This window comes from Pteronotus mesoamericanus, unplaced genomic scaffold (genome assembly GCF_021234165.1).
Source record: "Pteronotus mesoamericanus isolate MK-2021 breed Mesoamerican mustached bat unplaced genomic scaffold, CSHL_Meso_final scaffold_408, whole genome shotgun sequence".
Classification (NCBI taxonomy): Eukaryota; Metazoa; Chordata; class Mammalia; order Chiroptera; family Mormoopidae; genus Pteronotus; species Pteronotus mesoamericanus.
In genome coordinates this window covers 2353012-2373407 of record NW_026555315.1, presented here as the reverse complement: position 1 = coordinate 2373407, position 20396 = coordinate 2353012, and the positions used below count along the sequence as shown (strand labels likewise).

The 20396-nt window shown below is 58.5% G+C and overlaps 1 protein-coding gene and 1 long non-coding RNA gene across 2 annotated transcripts in view; one reads left to right on the top strand and one right to left on the bottom strand.

Annotated features, from left to right (window-relative positions):
- The window catches only part of CYTH1 (cytohesin 1), a 65394-nt gene extending 56468 nt beyond the window's left edge, over window positions 1–8926 (bottom strand). Inside the window, exon 1 of the mRNA XM_054593329.1 lies at window positions 8806–8926. Within this exon, the coding sequence (XP_054449304.1) occupies window positions 8806–8827 (22 nt within the window). The 5' untranslated portion in view covers window positions 8828–8926. The remainder of the gene's footprint in view (window positions 1–8805) is intronic.
- Window positions 8927–9595: 669 nt separating this feature from the next.
- Window positions 9596–11608, top strand: LOC129086458 (uncharacterized). The gene is made up of 3 exons (XR_008530815.1): window positions 9596–10144; window positions 11311–11413; window positions 11526–11608. It is a non-coding gene; the product is annotated as an uncharacterized LOC129086458 (long non-coding RNA).
- The last annotated feature ends 8788 nt before the right edge of the window (window positions 11609–20396 follow it).

Sequence of the window (20396 nt, the reverse complement as noted above, 5' to 3'; positions counted from 1 at the left end):
AACCCTATTTTCTTCTAGTGTCCCTTTTTAAAGGTTTGTACTGAAATCTGTGAATGCGTACACAGTCCCCATTACCCTCCCCGTGAGTCAACACTGAGGGACTTCCCACTGGTTATTACCACAACCAGTGCAGCAAAAACCAAGCCCCAAACCAACCACGAGCAACAGAAGACAGAACTCGGACACGTGCCTTGGGGGCAAGAGGGCTACATGCCAATTCCCGCTGCGACTCCCCAGTGAGTTACTGGAGGATGCCAGCAATTTTAATGACCTTAGTCTCCATGTAGGAAAAAGATGGAGGAGAGAGGTAGGGACTTAACAACTCTCCCACAAACTCGGAGCCTGCAACAGGGACCGGCTGGCACACACCTGACGACAAAGGAGGCCTGGCTCCTGCCCCTGGGAGCCCCCCATCTCCGCCTCAGGAGGCCCACGGCCACGGGCAGCACACATAACTGGCTGAAGGCAACAAGCCCTGCGGGGCGGTCCGGCAGGGGCGGAGCCCCCAGGGCGTAACAGAGGGGGCAGTGTGCACGAGGTGGAGGGAGGGAGGTGCGTGAGCAAAGGCTGGTGAGGGAGGGCCAGCCGTGAGCACGCGAGCTGACAGGCACTCAGAGGGAACAGCTTAGAGACGCCTTCTGGGGGGAGCGTGCCTGCGGGGCCAGCATGGGTGGGGGGGCGGCCCTGTGAGGGGCCCGACCTCAGGGGCCTCCGCAGGCCCCGGCAGACGCTGCTACCCACCACGGATCAACCGGGGAGGGCGGGTTCTCTCTGAGCGAGGCCACGGCCTGGGACGGCATCCCTGCTTCTCCTGGGTGCTCCAAGTGCAGGAACTGACCTCTCCATTCCAGTGCGGGTGCCTTCCGGACCCCCTTTCCTCTGTGCCCTACCTGAGCGCAGAGGGAACCGGCAGACGTCTCGGTCCACGTTTCTGCCCGGGCTGAAGACCAGTCGGGACAGGTTGCCGCGGAGGAGAGGCCGCCTGCGGCCCGGAAGCCGCACTCGGACGCGGCTGCGCTGACGGGTGTCACCCCAACGGGCAGCCTCCGCAAGAGCAGGAGGCGTGTCCCGGCCCCCAGAGCCCCAGCCCGTGGGCAGGCGCTCGCACAGCTGGGCGGGCAGCGGCCCGGCGAGCAAAGGCGGGCGGGAAACCCTCCGCCGAGCAGAGCCGCAGCAGCGCTCTCCCCTCATGGCCAGGGCTCGGGGCCCAATCTCACAATCCTCAGGGACCCCACCTGGGTGCTGTCGCCTCCGTGCAGCCCTGTTCAAAAGCAGCCTCTCCTGCCCTGACTGGCGAGGCTCAGTGGACTGAGCACCAGCCTCTGAACCAGAAGGTCACTGGTTTGATCCCCAGTCACAGCACATGCATGGGTTGCAGGCCCGGTCCTGTGTTGGGGCGCAGGCAACCAATCAATGTATCTCTCACACACTGATGTTTCTCTCCCTCTCCCTCTCCCTCCCTTTCCCTATCTCTGAAAATAAATAAGTAAAATCTTTAAAAATAAAATAGCAGTACATAATGTAATATTCTGTGTATATTTAAAAAAAAGCTGCCTCTCCTGAGAGGAGACGAGGTTGCGGTCACAGCCTGGGCGGGGAAGGCCTCGAGCACTCTGACCCCCAGAGGGGAGGCTCTCCTTCGCCCACGTTGCTCTGTCCCGTTGCTGAACTCCTTCTTTCAACAGCCCTTCACGTTTCACCATCAAGGGTGGAAAGGTCGCTGTGCAGGCCGAGGCGGCCTGCAGTGCAAAGGTGCGAGGGGCGGGGCTGCTGACGTCGGCCCTCACCTGGTCACCCGGCTTGCTCACGCAAACCCTGGCTGTCCCAACACCACGCGTGGCCCGCCTCCGGGGCCACCGGGGCCAGGCTGCGTAACTCCGTGTCCTCCGCACCTGCCCCGGTGTTCCCAGCGCCACCCCAGCAGGCTGTGGGGAGAGAACCGGCTTGACGGCACGAGCCTGCAAGGTCCTCCAATCTCGGCCCTGAGGTCAACAGCGGGCTGTTTCAACAACTCTGTTTATAACCTGCAGCGCAGGTTTGAACCATGGGAGACCAAGTGCCAGCCAGCAGGTCACCACAGCAACGGCGGGGACAGTTTCGTGGTAGTGTCCGGTCTGCATGCTCCTTCCCGTCTGACCGCAGTAGGTGGTTTGCACAAAAGTGTATCTCACTCGACACACGCTGAACCCGAGGGTCCCCTGCGCGCCGGCCGACGCCGGGAGCTTCTCAAAAGCAGGGCCTGGACATTAAAGTTCTCCACAGCCCAGCATCAAGCAAACACCCTGACACCGAGATGATGGAGAACGGGCTGGACAGATGGGCACATGTGAGAGCTGGAGAACAATGTAGACAGCAAGAAAGAGAAAGAAATCGAATGCTTTCACGCCTGGATGATTGGGGTAATAAGCAAATGGTGATGGTCCTAAAGGTTAAAAAAAAAACAAAAACGGTCCGGGAAGCCGGGAGGAGCCTGGCATGAGGGGAAGGCGGCCTGCAGTTCCCCAGGGCCCAGGGCCCAGGGCCTGGCGCTCCGCCCGCCAGGCCTCCGCTCGCTGTCTGGCCTGAAATGTACGTCATTGCCACATTCACCTCATTGGCACCAACCCTCTTCCCAACCACAGCTCATCCGTGACCTTTCCTCTGCCCGATCCGGTTGCAGCCAACGCCCAGCAGGACCGCCCCCTCTGCTCACCCCGGCCTCCGTCTGGGCCTGGGCCTGGGCCGGCGCTGCTGCTCGCTCACGTGCTACTCGCAGGAGCCACCCCCTGCGGCGCACTACTGCAGAGGGGCCTTTAACAGCGCCAAGCCGATTCCATGCCCCACACCACCCTGTGACGATGGCAGATAGAGGTGCACTTCTGAAATGGAAACCTTCCAGAAGACAAAAAAGTGGAAAACGTAAGGCTCACGTAAGGAAGGTAGTATCCTGACCCCTTGTTCAAGGGGTCAGGCATCGCAGACAGTGGCTGATAGCCATTTCACCAGGACACAGCAGAGAGGGCCAGTGCGACACCGCCCTGCGTGAGGAGGGGGGACAGGAATCCCCCACAGCCGTCCACCTACACGGCCTTGTTTCAGCCGGTGCTCATAACGAAGCAAAACAACATCACAGCAGTTTCAGAGGATGTGGATTCACTTCTTAAGTAATTCTGAACAATTTTCCCCCTCCTCCAGCCTCTCTTATTGCAAATGAAACCACACAACGAAAACGAAAACTCTAGAGACCACTGGGAAGTGAGAGGCGATGGAGCAGCAAACAGGCTCAGGCCAAGTGCTCCCCTGGGGAGCCCGCCCTGCGAGCCTTTGATCTGGGGGCGGGAGAGCAGGAAGCGCAGAGGGGCCCAGGCGGGAGGCGAAGCCGCCACTGCCACCAGAGCTGAAGCTTCCAACCTCTGCCTCACGGGTCTCCTCCCTCCTCCTCCGCTGCCAAGTGACATGTGTGTTTGCTGTCACCTTGAACCAGGGGCACTCCCCTGGTTCTCACTACAGGACAGCCTGACCTTGAATGCATGAAATACATGAGCAAGAACCTCCATGGCAAGGTCGTTCTGATGAACGCCTGGGACATTCAGAAAGAAGCAGGTGCAGCCTTCAGACCCCGCAGACCGAACCGCTGCACTTACCATCGTGACCCAGGCCAGCAAGCACTTCCTAACTCCTAGCTGCTCCTTTAGAGAAAACATTTTGTGTTTGACCAGAAGACAATATATTGGTGGAAAGATCTTCAATCTTTAAGACAAAAATTAAAGAAAGGTAATTATGTGACTCCTACTGGGTTGGCCAAAAAGTCCGCTATGTTTTTTTCCGTACAATGGCTCTCGTAGTGCTTAGTTGTCTTTAACTTCACTCGGAGCAATTTTATTAGACTGCATTGTGATAGCTGTCATATCGGCATGTGTTTTAAAAAACTTATCAAAATTGGTGAATTTTTGTGTAGCCATTTTAATACTGAAGATCGAAGAACATTTTGGCATATTATGCTTTATTAAGACAGGTAAAAATACAAGTGAAACGCAAAAAAAGATTTGCGTGGTGCATGAAGGTGCTGTGACTGATTGAACATGTCAAAGGTGGCCGGTTAAATTCTTGGTGCTGCTGGCACTGTGGCCAAATAATCCTTTGCTGCGGGGCTATCTTATGCACCTGAAGTTGTTGAGCAGCACCCATGGCCTCTCCTCAGGGGACGCCAACAGCAGGAAAGAGCCAACATGCTCAAAATATCCAGATCAATACAGTTATTGGTGAAAATGAAAAATGTGCTTTTTATTTTACGGGAAAAAAACATACGGACTTTTTGGCCTACCCAGTTCAATTGGTCAAAATCTGACCCAAAGCCCAGTTAGAACGAACATATATTTTCCCCATGATTAAAATATAAGTGAGAAAAACATAAATCACTTGATTTGACAGAGACCATAAAAAGAGTTCATCTCAGTTAAATAAAGAAACCATCATCCCATATGAATGACCAAGTCATAATACACAAATAGGCGAAGAAACTTTTCCAACCTAGCTAGTAATCAATAGGTGTGATGAGGGGCCATTTCATAACCATTTAACTGTTGTTTTAAGGCTTTCAAATGCCAGCTCTCACCAGGGGCGTATCCACGATGGTGACAGAGCCCGCGCCCCGTGTGCGGTTGAGAACAGCGTGAACTGGCACAGCCTTTAGAAAGCAAACTGGCACCACGCACCAAGAATTCTTCAAATGTTTATATTCTGACATGTTAATGTCACCCCTGGAAGTCTACCTTAAAGGTCACAAAATGTATAATTATAGTAATGTTATGTTCTAGATTTTCTAAGAAAGCTCTGACTTCATAGAATTGTGTTCTTTTCAACAAAGGCAAATCATTACGTGTGTAATTAAATTTGAGAACAATGAAAGTCATCAACACCACAGGAAAACAAAGAAAATGAGTTTGGCCTCGGGGCAAACACGTGCAGAAAAGTGTCCCTGTTCTGTTCGGATGGACAGCTGTGGACAGAAGCGCCAGCCTGCAGGACGACCGGGACAGAACTTCTGCCGTGGGCGCGGGGCCCCGGTGGCTCCCCCAGCGTGCCGCACGCCACTCAAGGACACAGACGGCGTCCCAGGGCCCTCGCCCCGCAGCCAAGGCAGCCCCAGCCGATTGCGGGCCCTCTTAGGGTCTCACGGCCACTCCTTCACGCAGAAGCTGTCTCTCTCTCTCTCTCTCTCCTTTTCTAAACCCTCTCCTGAGAGAACATGCTGAGGGAGGCAGGGAGGAAGGAGAGAGACACACATCAATGTGAGAAACAGGATCGCTGGCCCCCCGTACACAGCCCGGCCAGAGCCCGAACCCACAGCCTGGGATATGCCCTGACCGGGCATCATGCGGGCAACCTTTTGGTACACAGACCTGGGAAACGCTCCAACCAGCCGGGCCGCCCGGCCAGAGCTGGCCGTGTGTCTTAAAGGCCAGCCCTCCCTTGCGGCTGGGATAAGCCTGGGAGAAGACAGGGAGAAGCCTGAAGCTCACAAAAAGCCAGAGGCGGCAACGCTGTGTTTGGGAAGTAAAAGCCCCGAAAGGCCCTAGGGCTTCAGCCAAAGAACCACACTCAGAAACGGGGCTGTTCTGTCGTCGCTGTGATAGAACGCCAGGGCCACTAGCATCGCAATGTCGCGGCCGGCCGGCCCTGCCAGTCTCCACCTCACATCCAGTCCTGAGAGAGGGGCCGTGCGGGCACCCCAGGTGCGCGGTTCCTGGTCGGAAGCCCGGGAGCACGGGCAAAAGCGGGGGACGCCCTGAAATGCAAGCGCGTGTCCACAGAAACTTGCGCACGGCTCCCGAATGGCTCCCGGAGCACTTAGCAGGCAAACTGCAGGTCACAAACCGCCGCTCAAGCTCACAGTCACCAAGAGGAACCGAGTGACTGGGCCTTGCTGTGGGCAGGGCGCCCTAGGAAGGCGAAGCGCCTCTTCCTTTCGTGAGTGAGGTCCAGGAAGCATGGTGATCTAGCAAGGCGATAATGTGAACCCGAAACTCCCAAATCTTTCCTGTGTCAGAAAGAAACTGAGGGGATAAAGACTGATCAGCCACAAGCAACGTGAACGTCTTTCTTAAAACGTCAATTAAGCATTTAGAAAATAACTAATTCTACATTGCTCAAGGAAAATCACAATTTAAAATGACTCCTGTTTGACACCCTCCCCACCCCCCGCCGTCTTCACACTAGAGCAGATCACACTAGACCCGTAGCTGGGGCCCCGCCACCTGTCCTGGGAGCCTGGGAAGGAACAACTTGCTGTTCCAGGGGCGTCCACAGCAGGAAGGGCTTCCAGGCTGGGGGGAGGGCCCTGGTCCACATGCGCCCCGGGAGCACATGGCCCAGCCTTCCTGTATGTTGCTGAAATTTTCTTTACTTGAACAGGGACCCTCTAAGACTCACCCACTTTCTGCAGCATGTTACAAATGGGTTATGCTCCAAGCGTCTGTTACACCAAATGGCAGCTAGGAAACCGTCACCCGCGTCCCCGGACCAAATGGTGAACCAGTGGATGTGCCCTAGGCTGACTCTCAAGCCGCAGGGCCCCAGGCGCCCGGGGATAGGCTGTTGCAGGCACTTTCTGAGTCTGTGGCAGGCTTTTCCTTTAGAAATGGGAACCAGAGTCGCTGTCGCGTCCCTCCACGTAACTTCTCTGTAAAACCGCTGAGGGAAACAGACAGTTCTAGAAACTGCGGCCCACCTCACAGAGCTCAGAATCTTATTCTCCATGCGACCATCTTAAAAACAATGAGGTGCTTTTTGTGTGGTTAGCCGCCCTATGCAAGGGGAATCCTCTCGTTCAACCTTTCTGGTTCCCTCAAAATACAAAGAAAATGATTTTTTTTAATTCTAAAGAAAAGGATAAACTTTTTCCCTATCTTTATGGGCGCTCAATAGAATAACAGCCCCCAAAGGTGTCCATGGCCTACACTCCCCACTACAAGTGTGTCACCCTACGTGGCAAAGGGGCACTCATGGTGGCAGGATTAAGGCTGCGGGCCCTTCGGCTGGATTATCCGGGGGGACCCCCAGTGGCCCTCATTAGAAGAGGCAGAGGTCAGAGAGAAGCAGGACAACGCTACTTGCTGGCTCTGAAGGCGAAAGGAGGCCACCAGCCAAGGAGCGCCGGCAGCCCGATTAGAAGCAAAAGGCAGGGAAACGGATGTTCCCCGGACCCCCAGAGAGGCACACGGCCCTGCAACGCCTTCACTGCAGCCCAGTGACAGGGACTTGGCCTTGGCCTCCCGGCTGTGGAAGGATGAATGCATGTTGCTTTGAGCCCCCACGTTTGTGCTGAGTTGCTACAGCCGCCAGGGGAAACAAGCCCGCCCTGCTTCCAGCAACCCCTTCCTAAGCACAGATTCACGGCCCGCCTGGCGGCCAAGCCCTCCCCATGCTGAGAGCGACCGAGCCAACCGCTTCCTGCCTGGTCAGGCGCATAAGAACAGCAGGAGGGGGCAAGAAGAGAGCCTGGCGGACCCGGGGACCGAGGGAGATTAAATGCCAAGAGAGGGGCGAGAAAATAGCAGGAAAAAAAAAAAGGAGAAACTGAACAAGGCTTTCCTTACGGGGAGAGGGGAGGGGAAGAAAATCCCCTCCTTTGGAACCAGCCTGTTTTGGGGGTTTTTTGTTGTTGTTTTAAATCACAAAGAAAAGCACACATGGTTTTTACTTGGAAGGTAACTAGGGGACATCTGATGGGCACCCATCCCGAACGCACGCTGGACCTCAGGCCACGCCTGGGTCTGGCAAGCAGCAGCGTGGTCCCCGTCTGCGGCTCAGGGTCAGGTTGCAGGTCATAAACCCACCTCTCCACCCGTCAGCAGCTTCTCAGAGCCTGACTTGTGAACAAGCAGAACACCTGTGTTCCCGCGCCACCCAATAAGCCAGGACCCGGGGCCATTCGGCCCCAGGTGCAGTTTGAATCCCGCCGTATCTGTCCTCTACCACCAAACCACAGAAGTTCACCGCTTGTTCTATTTGCCTTTCTTTCTGAAAATTCCTCACGAGTAAAATATTAAAACTATAGCATTTCAAATAAACTTTTTAAACGCCCAGCATTTCAAGCCATTGGAGGGAGGGCACCCTCGCTGCTGACCGGCAGGTTTTAGGGTAAGGCCGGCGGGAGGAAAGCTGGGAAGTCTCAGATCGCAAGTTTTCGCTGTCCGGGCGGACAGCCGAGAACGCAAACTTGGGTCCCCGTCCCCGCACCGCCCGGCATCCCGGGCAGGCGTTTCTGGATCAGCAGCCGATGAGGCACCTAACGAGGTCAGCAATAATTAACCGGAACCTCGCGGCGACCAGGGGCCGGAGTCCCGGCCCTCGGAAGCACCCTAGTGCCCGGCAACCCGGCCGCAGAGACGTCCCGGGTGAAGTCTGTCCACTCTGGGATGGTTTGCCGTTTTCTCCTTTTCGTTTCAGACAAAGACATGGACCGGGGCACACAACTTGCGAATACCAAAAAGGGCCGGAAACTACGGAGAGCGCACACGGGGGCGCCGGGGAGCCTCAACGTTCGCGGGGGCACCGCCAGGCCTGCGCTGGGTGACAGCGGCCGGCGACCCGGATACCGCGACCCCGGCGACTACGGCCCCGCGACCTCCAGCCGCCTCCCCGGAGACACGGGCGCCGCTCCGCCTCCCGGCCCCCGGCGGCCCCGCACCCTGTCCGGCCCCCGGACTCGCGTCCCTCACCACCGTCCCCGGGAAACGCGAGCCGGCCGAGGCGCCGCCGGGCCGGGGAAGGAAGGGAGTGAGGGAGGAGGCGTCCGCCCGGCGGGCCGCGAGCAGTACTGACCGTAGCTGTCGTCCTCTTCCATGGCGCCGCTGCCGCTGCCGGGCTCCGCGCCGGGTTCGCCGCTCGCCCCTCGCGTCGCGCCGCTCCGGCCCCGCTCGCCTCAGCCGAGCTCCAAGCTCCGAGCCCCGCCCCCGGCCCCGCGCCACCCGCGGGGCGCCCCGCCCGCCGCCGCCTGCGCCCGCACCCCCGGCACGCGGCCGCTTGCCGGCCCGTGCCTGCGCACGCGCGTCCAGGCCCCGCCCCCAAGCCTACAGCCCCGCCTTGTAGCCCGCGCGTGCATTGCCCTCACCCCCGCCCTCCCCTCACCCACGCCCTCCGGACCCCCAGCACGCGACAGCCCCCCCGGCACGCGCCTGCGCACGCGCGCCCCAGGCCCCGCCCCTGGGTCTGAAGCCCCGCCCGCCCGTTCGCGCGCGCACTTCCCTGCACTCGGCTGCTTCCCATCCCGCGCCTGCGCCCGCGCGCCCGCCCCGGCCCCGCCCCTGAGCCTGAAGCCCCGCCCCGCTCCTGGCCGACCCCCAGGTTTCGGGTTTCGCGTTTCGCGTTTCGCAAGGGCCGCGCCAGGACCAAGGACTGGCACGCCCGTCCAGGCCCGCAGCCCGCTGCCCGGCCGCCCACAAAGGCCCGAGGTCGTGTCCGGCCACCGAAGGACAGGGTGGTCCTCGCTGACGTCAACCGCGCAGGCCAGGCTGGCCCCAGCTTGCCCAGGGAGGGCCGGGTCTCAGCCGGAGGCCGCAGAGCACTTGGATCCCTTTATTTCTGCGGCCTGAACCTTATAAGGCACAATGACTCTTGTCACCAGTTCACTGCCTTCATGCTTCCGGTTATTGTCTGAGTTTACCTTATCTTCCAGCGTTTCAGGATCTCAGTGACCCTGACCCGCGCACCTCTTAAATTCTCACGTCTCTAGACGGTTGGCTACGTGTTTTATTTGCCTGCGCCGGGCTGCTGGAGTTGAGCTGGCCCAGAGCCCTGGCAATGTCACAGGACCTCTCCAGTGTCACAGGACTCTCCATCAGGGGGAGGTGAGACGCGCTCAGAAACCTATTCTTTTACTGGCCAACCCCAGTAAAAAGACCCCACAGTGGCCCTCCCAGAACTTGTTTGAGACAACGAACAAGAGTCCTCGATTCCCATGGAGAAAATACATGAGTGAGGCAGGGCTGTGCTTTCATTCCCGGTGTGCTGTGCTGAGCTGAACCCTGTGGCCGGAGTAAACCCCAAGCCCCTGGACGTACCTCTGCTCACAAAGCCCGGCTTTACCCAGAACTGATCCCGGAAGGGGCAGGTCGGCCGCAGCTTTCCACCGGACTTCTTCACAGCGGATACTTCTGCACAGGTGATTTCTGTTGGAGGGGGTGGATTCCAACATACCAGCCTAAGGAACTCTAATTTTTTTTGTTAATCCTCACCCGAAGATGTATTTATTGATTTTAGAGACAGAAGAAGGGGGAGGGGAGGGGAGAGAGAGAGAAATATCAACCGGCTGCTTCCCACACACGCCGGGACCTGCAGCCCAGGTGTGTGCCCTGGCTGGGGACTGAACCCATAACCTTTGGATCCCTTTTTTTCTGCGGCCTGAACCTTAGCACAGTGCCTCTTGTCACCAGTTCCCTGCCTTCATGCTTCCACGTAGTGTCTGAATTTACCTTAACCCAACTAACTGAACTCCAGCTAACTGAGCCACTCAGCCAGGGCAAGGAACCGTAACCTTGAGGTCCTGTCGGGGGCGCTGCTCTGGCTCACTCTTCTGGAGGCGAAGAAAATGGTCCATTCGCAGACAGCCCCCTCTTACACACATGAAGTGACTGACCGCAGCCATTGCTGGAAAGCCTTGACGTCTCCCAAAGTCTAAGGTGGTCTCTTATTTTCTTGAGCACACTCCCTAACCCATCCCCCATGCCGCTTTCAAATAATTCCAGAAAGTAGACACTTCCCCTGTCTAGATTGTTTTACCCCTCTCCCAACAAGATTGACCCCGGTGGATTTGCGGGTTTCACCTCCACTTATTTCACCAGATTGTCTAGTTTTACAGGCAACAGTAGAGTCACATCGTAGGCCCACGTCCTTGCATTTTGAGGCTGTGTGCTCTATGATCCAACTGCACTTCAGTCACCCCGGCCCGGCCTGGGGGGCTCTCAGAATTGCCCCCTTTGTCTGGCAAGTCTTTTTTCACGACAGTGGCGCAAAGTCTCCCGGAGTTCGCTGCAGGCTCTCTTTACTGCGGTCTGTCTTGGCGTCCGCAGAAGTTCTGGCTTTTGCCACCCGGCTGTCTTCCCTTAACAGCAGGCAGGTGTCTCCTGCCACCAGAACTCTTGCTCAATGACCAAAACTCAGGAAGGAAAGATAACATGTTAATGGTCACTATCATCACTTTAAACGTGTTATCTGAACTCCCTGCCTGGAAGATTAGGGTAGGGAGGGATCCTCCATTAGCACGGTGCTTGAATGTACCAATTCCCTTAAGCAACGTCAGCTCCCTGCCACAATGTCTTCAACCTACAGGCCCTGACTCTCCCAGGGCTGCGGACACCAACCTTCATTAGAGGAAGACGAGAGAGAACACCTGAGAAGGAACCCCGGGTGTATGGCGCGTGACAAGGAGAATGTATGTGTTGGCTGTGTGGGAGGGCTTGGTGTCCCTGGGTGGGGGTCACCGTGTGCTTCTGCCAGTGGGGCGCCGGTAGGACACTCCACCCCCACACATTCCTGACGCACAGATCCTGTGACATCGTCTCCCTACCAGAGGCTGAGAGACTGAGGCTCTCGGAGGTCACAGTATGGAGTCCTTGGGAGTCAGGGCCGGGCGAGCTTACTGCTACCAGCCTCGGAACACGGAACACGTGGAACACGCGAGACCTCAAAGGAGAGGCGGGGAGCAGAGGGGCCGGAGGCGCCCAGGTGGGGATAGGGAACTCGACTGTGGTCGCAGTTTCTGGCCCAGGCCCCGCCCCCGCTCCCCCCACGCTCCCACCCCCGCTGCCCCGTGTCACAGTTGTTCAGAAAACCCTGACAGAGGGCCAGAGCTCCCCGGAGGCGGGTCTCACCGTGGTCGGTCATTCTCTCTCGTGGTTGATTTGCCAACACCTTTTTTTTTTAAAAAGTTGGTGCCTCCCTTCCGTCATCCCTGCCTTACACAATCTTAAACATTAGAATCACAAAGGAAGTCTTTTAAACCGAGGTAACCCCAAAACTTTTTTTTTCTCCTGTGCTTGTCACACTGTGGTGTTCAAACTTCTTCAGAAACCACCCCATCCCTGCCAGGGAGCGCTCGCAGGCTTGGAAGGCATGTGTCTGTCGCGTTGCCCCAGAGTCCATACCGTTTTTTCCGTAAAACAAAAGACACATGATTTGGAAATTTTGAGTATATTGACTATCTCCCGCGTGACATAACGTTGCTTGTTCTCAATTAATGTCTCAATTTGATTGCTATCAACTTCAGCTGGTGTACCAGACCATGGCGCATCATCCAGAAAGAAATCTCCAGCATGAAACTTCACAAACCACTTTTGACATGTTCGATCAGTCACAGCACCTTCTCCATACACTGCGCAAATCTTTTTCTATGTGTGTTTCAGTTGTGTTTTCACATTTCTTGAAATAATAAAACATAGTATGTTAAAAATGTCAAGTATTTTCTCCCATCTTCACTGTTAAAATGGGTACACAAAAATCCCCCAATTTTGATCATTTTTAAATGCACGCTGATGTGACAACTGTCACAATACAATCTAACAGAATTGTTTCAAATGAAGTGAAAGACAATTACTACTACAGTCATCTTATGGAAAAAACCAAGTCAACTTTTTGGCCAACCCAATATCTACCAAACTGAGAAGGTTCCCAAGCCGTATTCACTGAACAAAGCAACGACAGAGCCGGGGTGTGTGACATAGTCCCATTTGTAATAAAAATTCCTGAATGTGTCACGCACATGTGGGGATGAGAAAAAGGGCCTCTGGAAAACAACCTCCCAGCACAAGCTGATCATAAATTCCTAACCGGGCAGTCATGGGTAGTCACTCCCGGCCTAGGACTCCCCGACAGGTTTTAACAAAGCCTTGCCCACGGTAGGGTAACACCCCTTTGATACAGGCCAGGCATAATGCCCCTCCAAGTCACGGCCCTCCAGGGGGTGCCTAATCTGAGCTACCCCGCCCTGCTTCCTCCCACCTCCAAGGAAACTTCCTTACTTCCCTCCTTACTTTCGAATGCATAAAGGAAGCTGCAAAACTGTTATTCTGGGGAGTCTTTGAGATCTCAAAACTTTTCTACAGGTCTGCACATTCTTACGTCGACGCATTTATACTTGTACGTTCAGCCATTCCACAAGCACTGGTTGGGAAAGTGGCCACGTGAAGATACAGGCAGAGACTCAAGTGACGCAGCCAGAAGCCAAGGGACGCCCGGGTCACCAGCAGCTGGAAGAGGCGGGAAGGGCCCTCCCCTAGAGCTGCCGGAGGGAGGGCGGTCCTGCCCTCTCCAGGGTTTCAGGCTGAGGGCCTCCAGATCTTGCAGAAAGCCATGCCTGCCAATTTTGCTTATTTATTTAAGATTGTACTTATTTATTGTAGAGAGAGGAGAAGGTAGGGAGAAAGAGAAACATCGACATGTGAGAGAAACATACATTGGTTGCCTCTTGCTTGTGTCTCAATGGGGGATGAGGCTGACAACGCAGCCACGCGCCGTGACCAGGAATCGAACCTGCCACCTTAGGCTTTGCAGGATGACGCTCAACCCACCAGGCCACAAGGGCCAGGGCCATTCCTATTCTTTTAAGCCACCCAATCTGTGGGATTTTGTCAGAGCAGTTCGGGGAGATATGTGGCTTTTAAGTTTTTTGGCCATATGTGTGTATTACTGTCTTAAATTAATTTTAAAATAAACATTGTGGAGAGAACATAGGCCCCAGACTGTCTGCGAGGGGACTTTACTGTTTCCTTTGTAGTCTCGCTCAGGCCGCCTTGTATCTGGTTCCTTTTCCTAAAACAAATGTTTTCCTTTCGTTGCCTTTCTCCTCCCCCAGCAGGATCAGGGAGGGAGGGGCCCAGCGGGAGGCACAGCTGGAGGCTCTGGGGAGAAAGGGAGGGGCCGAGCCCCCCCACCCCGCCCCGCAGGAGCCCGGCGGGCCCGCCCCGACTCCTCCAGCGCCGAGGCTCCGGTGAGGAAAGAAGGGCTGAGGGTGAACCAGGAGAACTCCGGCCCGCGCGCTGCCGAGGCCAGCAGGGCTGACAGGTGCCTCCGGAGGGCTCCTGCGTGCCAGAGGAATGTCTTAGCCAGGCAGCCGTCACCTGCCCCACCTTCGTGCCACCGGAGCCCAAGGGGAGAGGCCGACGAGGCAGGGCAGCGCCTCTTCCAGAAGCCAGCCTCTGGTCCCTCTCAGCCCAGGTGGCGTGGGCCGGCCGCAGAGTCCAGACAGGCATTCGATGCAGGCGGCCTCAACAAATACCAGACGGGGACGGGCTGCTGGCCCGGGGGCACGTGTGCCGGCCTGCGGTGTGCAGGCTGCGCCCGGGGGGGCGGGGGCGCCCAGGGAAAGAAAGGGTGCTTCCCGTGAGCGAGAAGAAACCGCAAACCAAGTCGTTTACACAGGCGGCGATTGGGGCATTGTCTTGCTTTGAAAGCCCCCAGATTTTATTTTGCTAAAGCTTGCAATTTCTTCCGTGTGTGAGTGGCACTTAAAATCTGTTTGTAATGGAACTTGATTGTATCCAGCTGTCACCAACTGTTCCCCTGCCGCCCAAAAGACAGCTGGCCACGTGCCACCCGGTTTAGGCTTTCACTTCAAATAGAGGATCAAAAAAACAGACAAGGGCGGGGGTGTCGCGGGGTCTGGCTCAGAGAAGGCAACGTCAGGGACAGCTGGTGCGAGGAGAATTTCCGAGGCAGTGACACTGATGGGGGCGGCATTTTCTGAGCAGAGTCCAAACACACTGTCCTGCACAGCTTTTCCCGTTCACTCATTCAGCGAAGGTTTCCCGGGTGCCGGGGAGCGCTGGGGCCCCGCGGGGACCGTGGCCAACGGTCCCTGCCAGGGGGAGGTGTCTGGAAACCAGCTGAGTGAGGCACGTCGGAGAGGAGTAAAGGCCATGAAATGGTCACGGGTCATTTCTAACAGCAAACAACCCCATCCGGGTACGCGTCAGCCACCCCCTGCCCCGTCTGCACGGGGCGGTCAGGGTTGCCGCGCTCATTCCACAAGCAGCCGCGAGGACGCCCTTCGCTGAGGACTCGCACGTGTATTTCTTACGTGTTGTTCATGGCAGGTACTTGCCCTGTTCTCAGGTGTCTCATGTGAACATGTGGCCCGGCCACGGTAAGAAGCCACCTAAACACCTACAACCTGCCGAAGGGACAGCCCGTCTGTGACTGTGTTCCTCTCCCGAGATGCCGTGGGTATTTATTTATGGGCTGAGTCCCACCACTTTTTCTCATTGCCGTCCCGTGAAGGGGAACCGCCAGGGAGAGGCAGCCGTGGACCCAAGCAGGCCCGGCCACCGCGTGGGAACGAGGACTGCCACAGTCACGCCAGCGCGCTGGAGCGAACCCTGCCACAGAGCAGGCGCTCCTCACCCGGACTCCGGCCGAGGTCTCTGTCTCCACTCCCAGGGCCTCCCCAGGGTGGCGGGCCCTCGCGCCGGCTGGCCGTCCGGAGGCCTGCCCGGGCGCTCCCAGCCGAAGAGCCGGAGGGGCCTCCCCCAGAAGATGCTGCCGGCTGCGTGCGGACAGGCGGCGAGGAGCCTTGGGCCGGGGAGCGCTTGGATTGGGGTGTCTCGTCTAGAAAGACTGTCCTGGGAGCCAGGAACGTGGAGCAGAAAGCAGGTCCCCAGGGGTTGGAGGGCCGGTTAGGAGGCTGCCTGAGCCCAGGCAGCCAAGGCCGGCGACTCAGACTGAGAGCCAGCCAGCGGCACAGGAAGGACAAGGGATTTTGAGGCAGCCAGGTAGAAAGATGAGACTCTCATCGGTAATGTGTGGGGGTCCCAGCCACACTGAGGGCCCCAAGGGGGGCAGAACACGGGGGCAGGAGGGCAGACACACAATGGAGGCGGAGCAGGCCGCGCGTGCCCCAGGAGGATACGCCGACCGGTCGGCAGGTACACTGATGGGTCCTGCCTACACCTGCACCGCCTCGGGGGCCACAGGTTTCACAGCGAATGGGCGGAGAAAGGGGGGCTCCTCAGGGACGGGGCGGCGAACAGGGTCACGTCCTGAAGGGGATTTTCAGGCACACCCTGTCAGATCCGGGCCGGGTCGCTGGGTGAGGGATGCGGGTGGGAGGGAGACTGAGAACGCCGCAGCAGGGGGCAGAAGGCGCACCGAAGCAGAGCTGAGGGACCGGTGGCTGGGAGGGGACCCAAAACAAGGGGGCTTTTCGGGGTGGCAGGCGTGCGGACAAAGGAGACAGGAGGCGGATGGGGTCGTCACCGGAGCAAGGCCTCCCGAGGAAGAGTCTGGCCAAGAGCTCAGGTGGGGGGACCAGCCCTACAGGGGCACCTCCTCTGGTCTCCAGGGGTGGTCCCCACCCAGGGCTGCGGGGGACAACCATGCATTGCACTTCCTGCCCAAGCTCCCGCCTCATCTGACCATTCCTTGCCAGCGAGGTCCCGCCAGCAGCGGGGTCTCCACCCCCCGGGAACATGTTAGAAATGCACATTCTCGGGTCCTGCCCGACCTGCTGAATCAGAATGTCTGGGAGTGGGGTGGGGCCCAGCGTGGGCTGAGGGAGGGGCCGGTGCAGGCAACTGGCCACAAGGTCCCCAGGCACAAGGGAGGCCCGCGCTGCTGAGCTTTGGCCAAGGGCCGCGGCATCGTCTCTGCCGTCGCCGTCGCCGAGGAGGGGCCCCTGCTGTCGGCAGCGTTCTACGCGAGTGCCGGCTGCGCGGGGACTGTCCAGGCCCCCGGGACTCGGCAGGGATTCGCGCCCCGGCCCTCCTCCATCCGCCGCACTCCCCGCCTTCCACTGAAGGCCATGCTCTCTGCCCCGGGGGCCCTGGCGCGGGCCTCGGAGCTTCCCGGCGAGTGCCCCGCTGGCTCCCTCGGTGTCCTGACACCTGGACTTTTGTTGTTTTAAAGACTTTATTTATTTACTTGTAGAGAGAGGGGAAGGGAGGGAGAGAGAGCGGGAGAGAAATAGCAATGTTCTAGAGATGCAATGACCAGTCGCGCCCCCGCCCAGCATGCCCCCTGCTAGGGACCTGGCCCGCAACCCAGGCCTGTGCTCTGACCGGGGATTGAACAGGCGACCGTTTGGTTTGCAGGCCGACACTCAGTCCACTGAGCTGCATTGGCCAGGGCTGGCCTTTTTCTTCATCAGAAACCCAGAGCTCACGTCTCATGCCTGCGATCCTGCCTCGGTTCCCTGCCTGACATAACACGCACACGTGCCCCCCCGCCCCCCAAGGCCAGCCACCGGGCTCTCTGGCGCTACCTGGCTCCGCCCCTCACACACTGCCCAAGCCAGAGCCGCCTCACCCGGCCCTGACCTTTCCATCCCCCCCACCCCCCGCGCTCTCCCCACGCCATCGCCAACGAGTCCCGGGCCGCCCCCCGGCCGCGGCCGGCGTCAGCTGTGCCTGTCGTAGCTGAGGCCCGGGCTGCGCCTCGGCCAGCCGGTTGGACGGGCCACCCTCTTCCGGCTTCTCCGCTCCGCCCCCACGTCCCAAGCCTTCGTGCACACCAGCGTCGCCCTCGGATGTCTAAGAGCAGGTGAGACCCGATCAGCCCTGCGGACCGCCACGTGGGAGCGCGCCGTAACTCAGCAGAGACTGCGTGTTGCGGTTCGGGCCAAATCATCAACCAAAACACACCTGCCTGTGCCTTTCTCTGGCGACAGGCAGGGTCACTCGAGGGAGCGTGGCCTGGCTGGCGCCTATGCTTGGCAGCTCAACGCTCTGCAGAACATCACCTCACCCCCAGGGCTCCACCTGAAACTCAGTCCCGCCCTTGAGACCGCGGGCCACCTGTGGGAAACGCGGCCTGGTTCACCTGTGTCTGCGCCATCCCCGCTCTCTGGAGAACAGCAACCTGAAAAGCTATGGCCTCCCCTGGAGGACGGCCGGCCAGGTGCGGGACTTCCCCGGCGCACGGGGTCCCGGGACCGCCCCCCAGCCCCGGCCGGCCTGCTCCGGAGCCCCGGGACGTGAGTTTGGCTGGTCAGCCAGGCCCCTGGAGCGCCGTCGCCCCAAACCCTGTGCCACTCTGCTGGGCACCCCCTCTGGTTTGGATCCTGTGCCCGCCTCACCTCCCCCAAAGCAGGTTCTTACTTTGCTGTGACCAGTTTTGAGCTGTATGGTTACACCCTCTAGTGACAGAGAGTCCCTGTATTGGACAGTGGGGAGCACTGGGGGGTCACCGAGGGAAGGGGAGGGAAGAGGCCACAGGGCTGCGGTATTGGAACCGCCCAGCATGGCTGTTGTTTGTCACCCCCGTGCAGGTGCTGCTGCTCCTGGTCCCACCCGAACTCCCGGACACACGTCCCGGGCAGACCCTGACCCGCCCGCTCGGCACAGACGGCCTGGCCTGACCGGACCAGCAAGTTCCACGTGAGTCCAAATTAAGTTCCTGCGTGGCCTGCACATCCCAGCCCGCGCCGAAAACCGGTCGTCTCCACACGCCCTCCAGCCTGGGCCCCGAGGGGCTGGGGTGCCCTCACAGGACAGGGGCACAGGTGGGCGCCAGCCGCTCCGCCACCCCCACTCTGTCGCACAAGCTGGGGGAGAGGAGCCGCCCCGGGGACCTGCGACGCTCTTGCTGCGGGGATGGCCCTAGCGCCTCCCCTCCGCTCTGCCGCAGAAACCGAGCCACATTCCAGTAAAACAAAGCCCAGACACACCTGGGGGGGGGGGGGTGACACCGCTTCTGCGTGTCCTCAGCACAGAGCTCACTGGGAATCAGCCAGAGCTTAGCGAGCCCTTCCCAAGGCGTCTGTCTCCTTCAGTTTAAGTGTTATTCCTGCAGCCACGCAAATCTCCCCCTTCCCCTTCGTTAACTTGGACCCGCTTCAACCTCCCACCGGGGAGCCGAAGGCACCCCCGGCCACCTGGAACGCGAGCCTTTCATTGCAACACCTTTCATTGCAACACGGGAATCAGCCTGGGGCTGGCATGTGCCTTTTAAAAAATCAAAGGAAAAGAAACAAAGACACAGGCAAGGCTCAAAAAAACTCGGTATTTTATTGCACCAAGATCTCGGCCCCGTCTGGGGCACCCCCGGGGCGAAGGTGCGGAGGGTGGGGTAGCGCTGACAGGGGCTTGGGGAAGAGGCCCCTCCTGCAGGCCCCAGCCCCCCACTCTAAACACAAAGTTAAATTAAACCCAGGTTCTCAGTGGACCGACGGACCGCTGTTTTAAAAGCTCTGATTGTTTATACGTGTGCTTATATGTGTCCACGTCGCCTACCATGCAGACTCATTTTCTGGGCCCGCCCTCACCCGTCCCCGTTGGGCTGATGACCACGTGGGAGGGGCAGGCTCGCCTCTGCTCAGCACCGCCCACCCCACGGGGGAACCACCATGTTTCCTCAGGAAAAGGTGCTACAGTGACCCCGGGGCAGCAGAGGAAGGGGCTGGCTCTGGGAGGAGGGTGGGGAAGGCCGGGGCGAGTCTAGCGGACACCAGACTCTTTCTCGTTGGCCACCGAACGTCGCAGAGAAACAGGGCCGGGGAATCGGTCTGCACCGGAGTGAATGCCTGCGCCGCTGCGAGAGGGAAAGAGCACTGCCCACAAAGGCACCTGCCTCCCCGCTGGCGGTGGCAAATGACAAAGCACCGGGCACCAGGGTGGGCCCCTGTGCCGGAACACGCGTGGCTCACAGGCAGAGACTGGGCCTCTGAGAAAGGCCGAGGCCCCAGACGGGCATCAGCGTGGCCCTGCCTGCTCTCGCGGGGGCGCAGCCCTGGGGGGGTCAGAGCTACCCTCCTCCCACTTCCTTAAAAAGAAAATGGAAACGGAGGAAAACCAAGAGCCACCCCATGAAGAGGTGAACACACCTCCCATGTAAAAAACATTACACTGTCTTTTAATACCACCAGAGACCCCAGAGCGAGGGCAAGGCTGAGGGGAGGAGGGGCGCGGCCGCCCCCAGGCACCGGTTGGCCTCAGGCCAAGGAGGACCACCGAGGGGACAGGCCCACGGCCCTCGGTCCTGCGCCATGCACTGTGTATCCCGCAAGAAGGGCGCGGAAACAGAAGCTGAGGATCCATTTTCAGATTTACTTATGCACCTCCTGCCACTGGGTCATTTGCCTTTTTTTCTGGAAAATGTCCCCTTGACGGAGGATTTCCCATAATTCTTAATTTACAAGTTCGCAGGCACAGCTTGAGCAGGATATGGATGTTATACAATCTTCTCAAGTTATTGTCTTCTCAAGTTATACAATCTTCTAAATTCAAAAGCACTCGCACGGGGGTGCAAATGGGGCCGCGGCTGCACGCTGGGGAAAGGACATGTGTCGCTGAGGGAGGCCACAGGCGTGGTCCAAGTGACTGGCTTGTGTTAAGCAGTAAAGGAGGGTTCTACCCCAAGACCACCACCCGGATACAGACCCACAGCTGCTGTGGCTGCAAGGAAGGTTCGGGGAAGCCCCTCAGAGC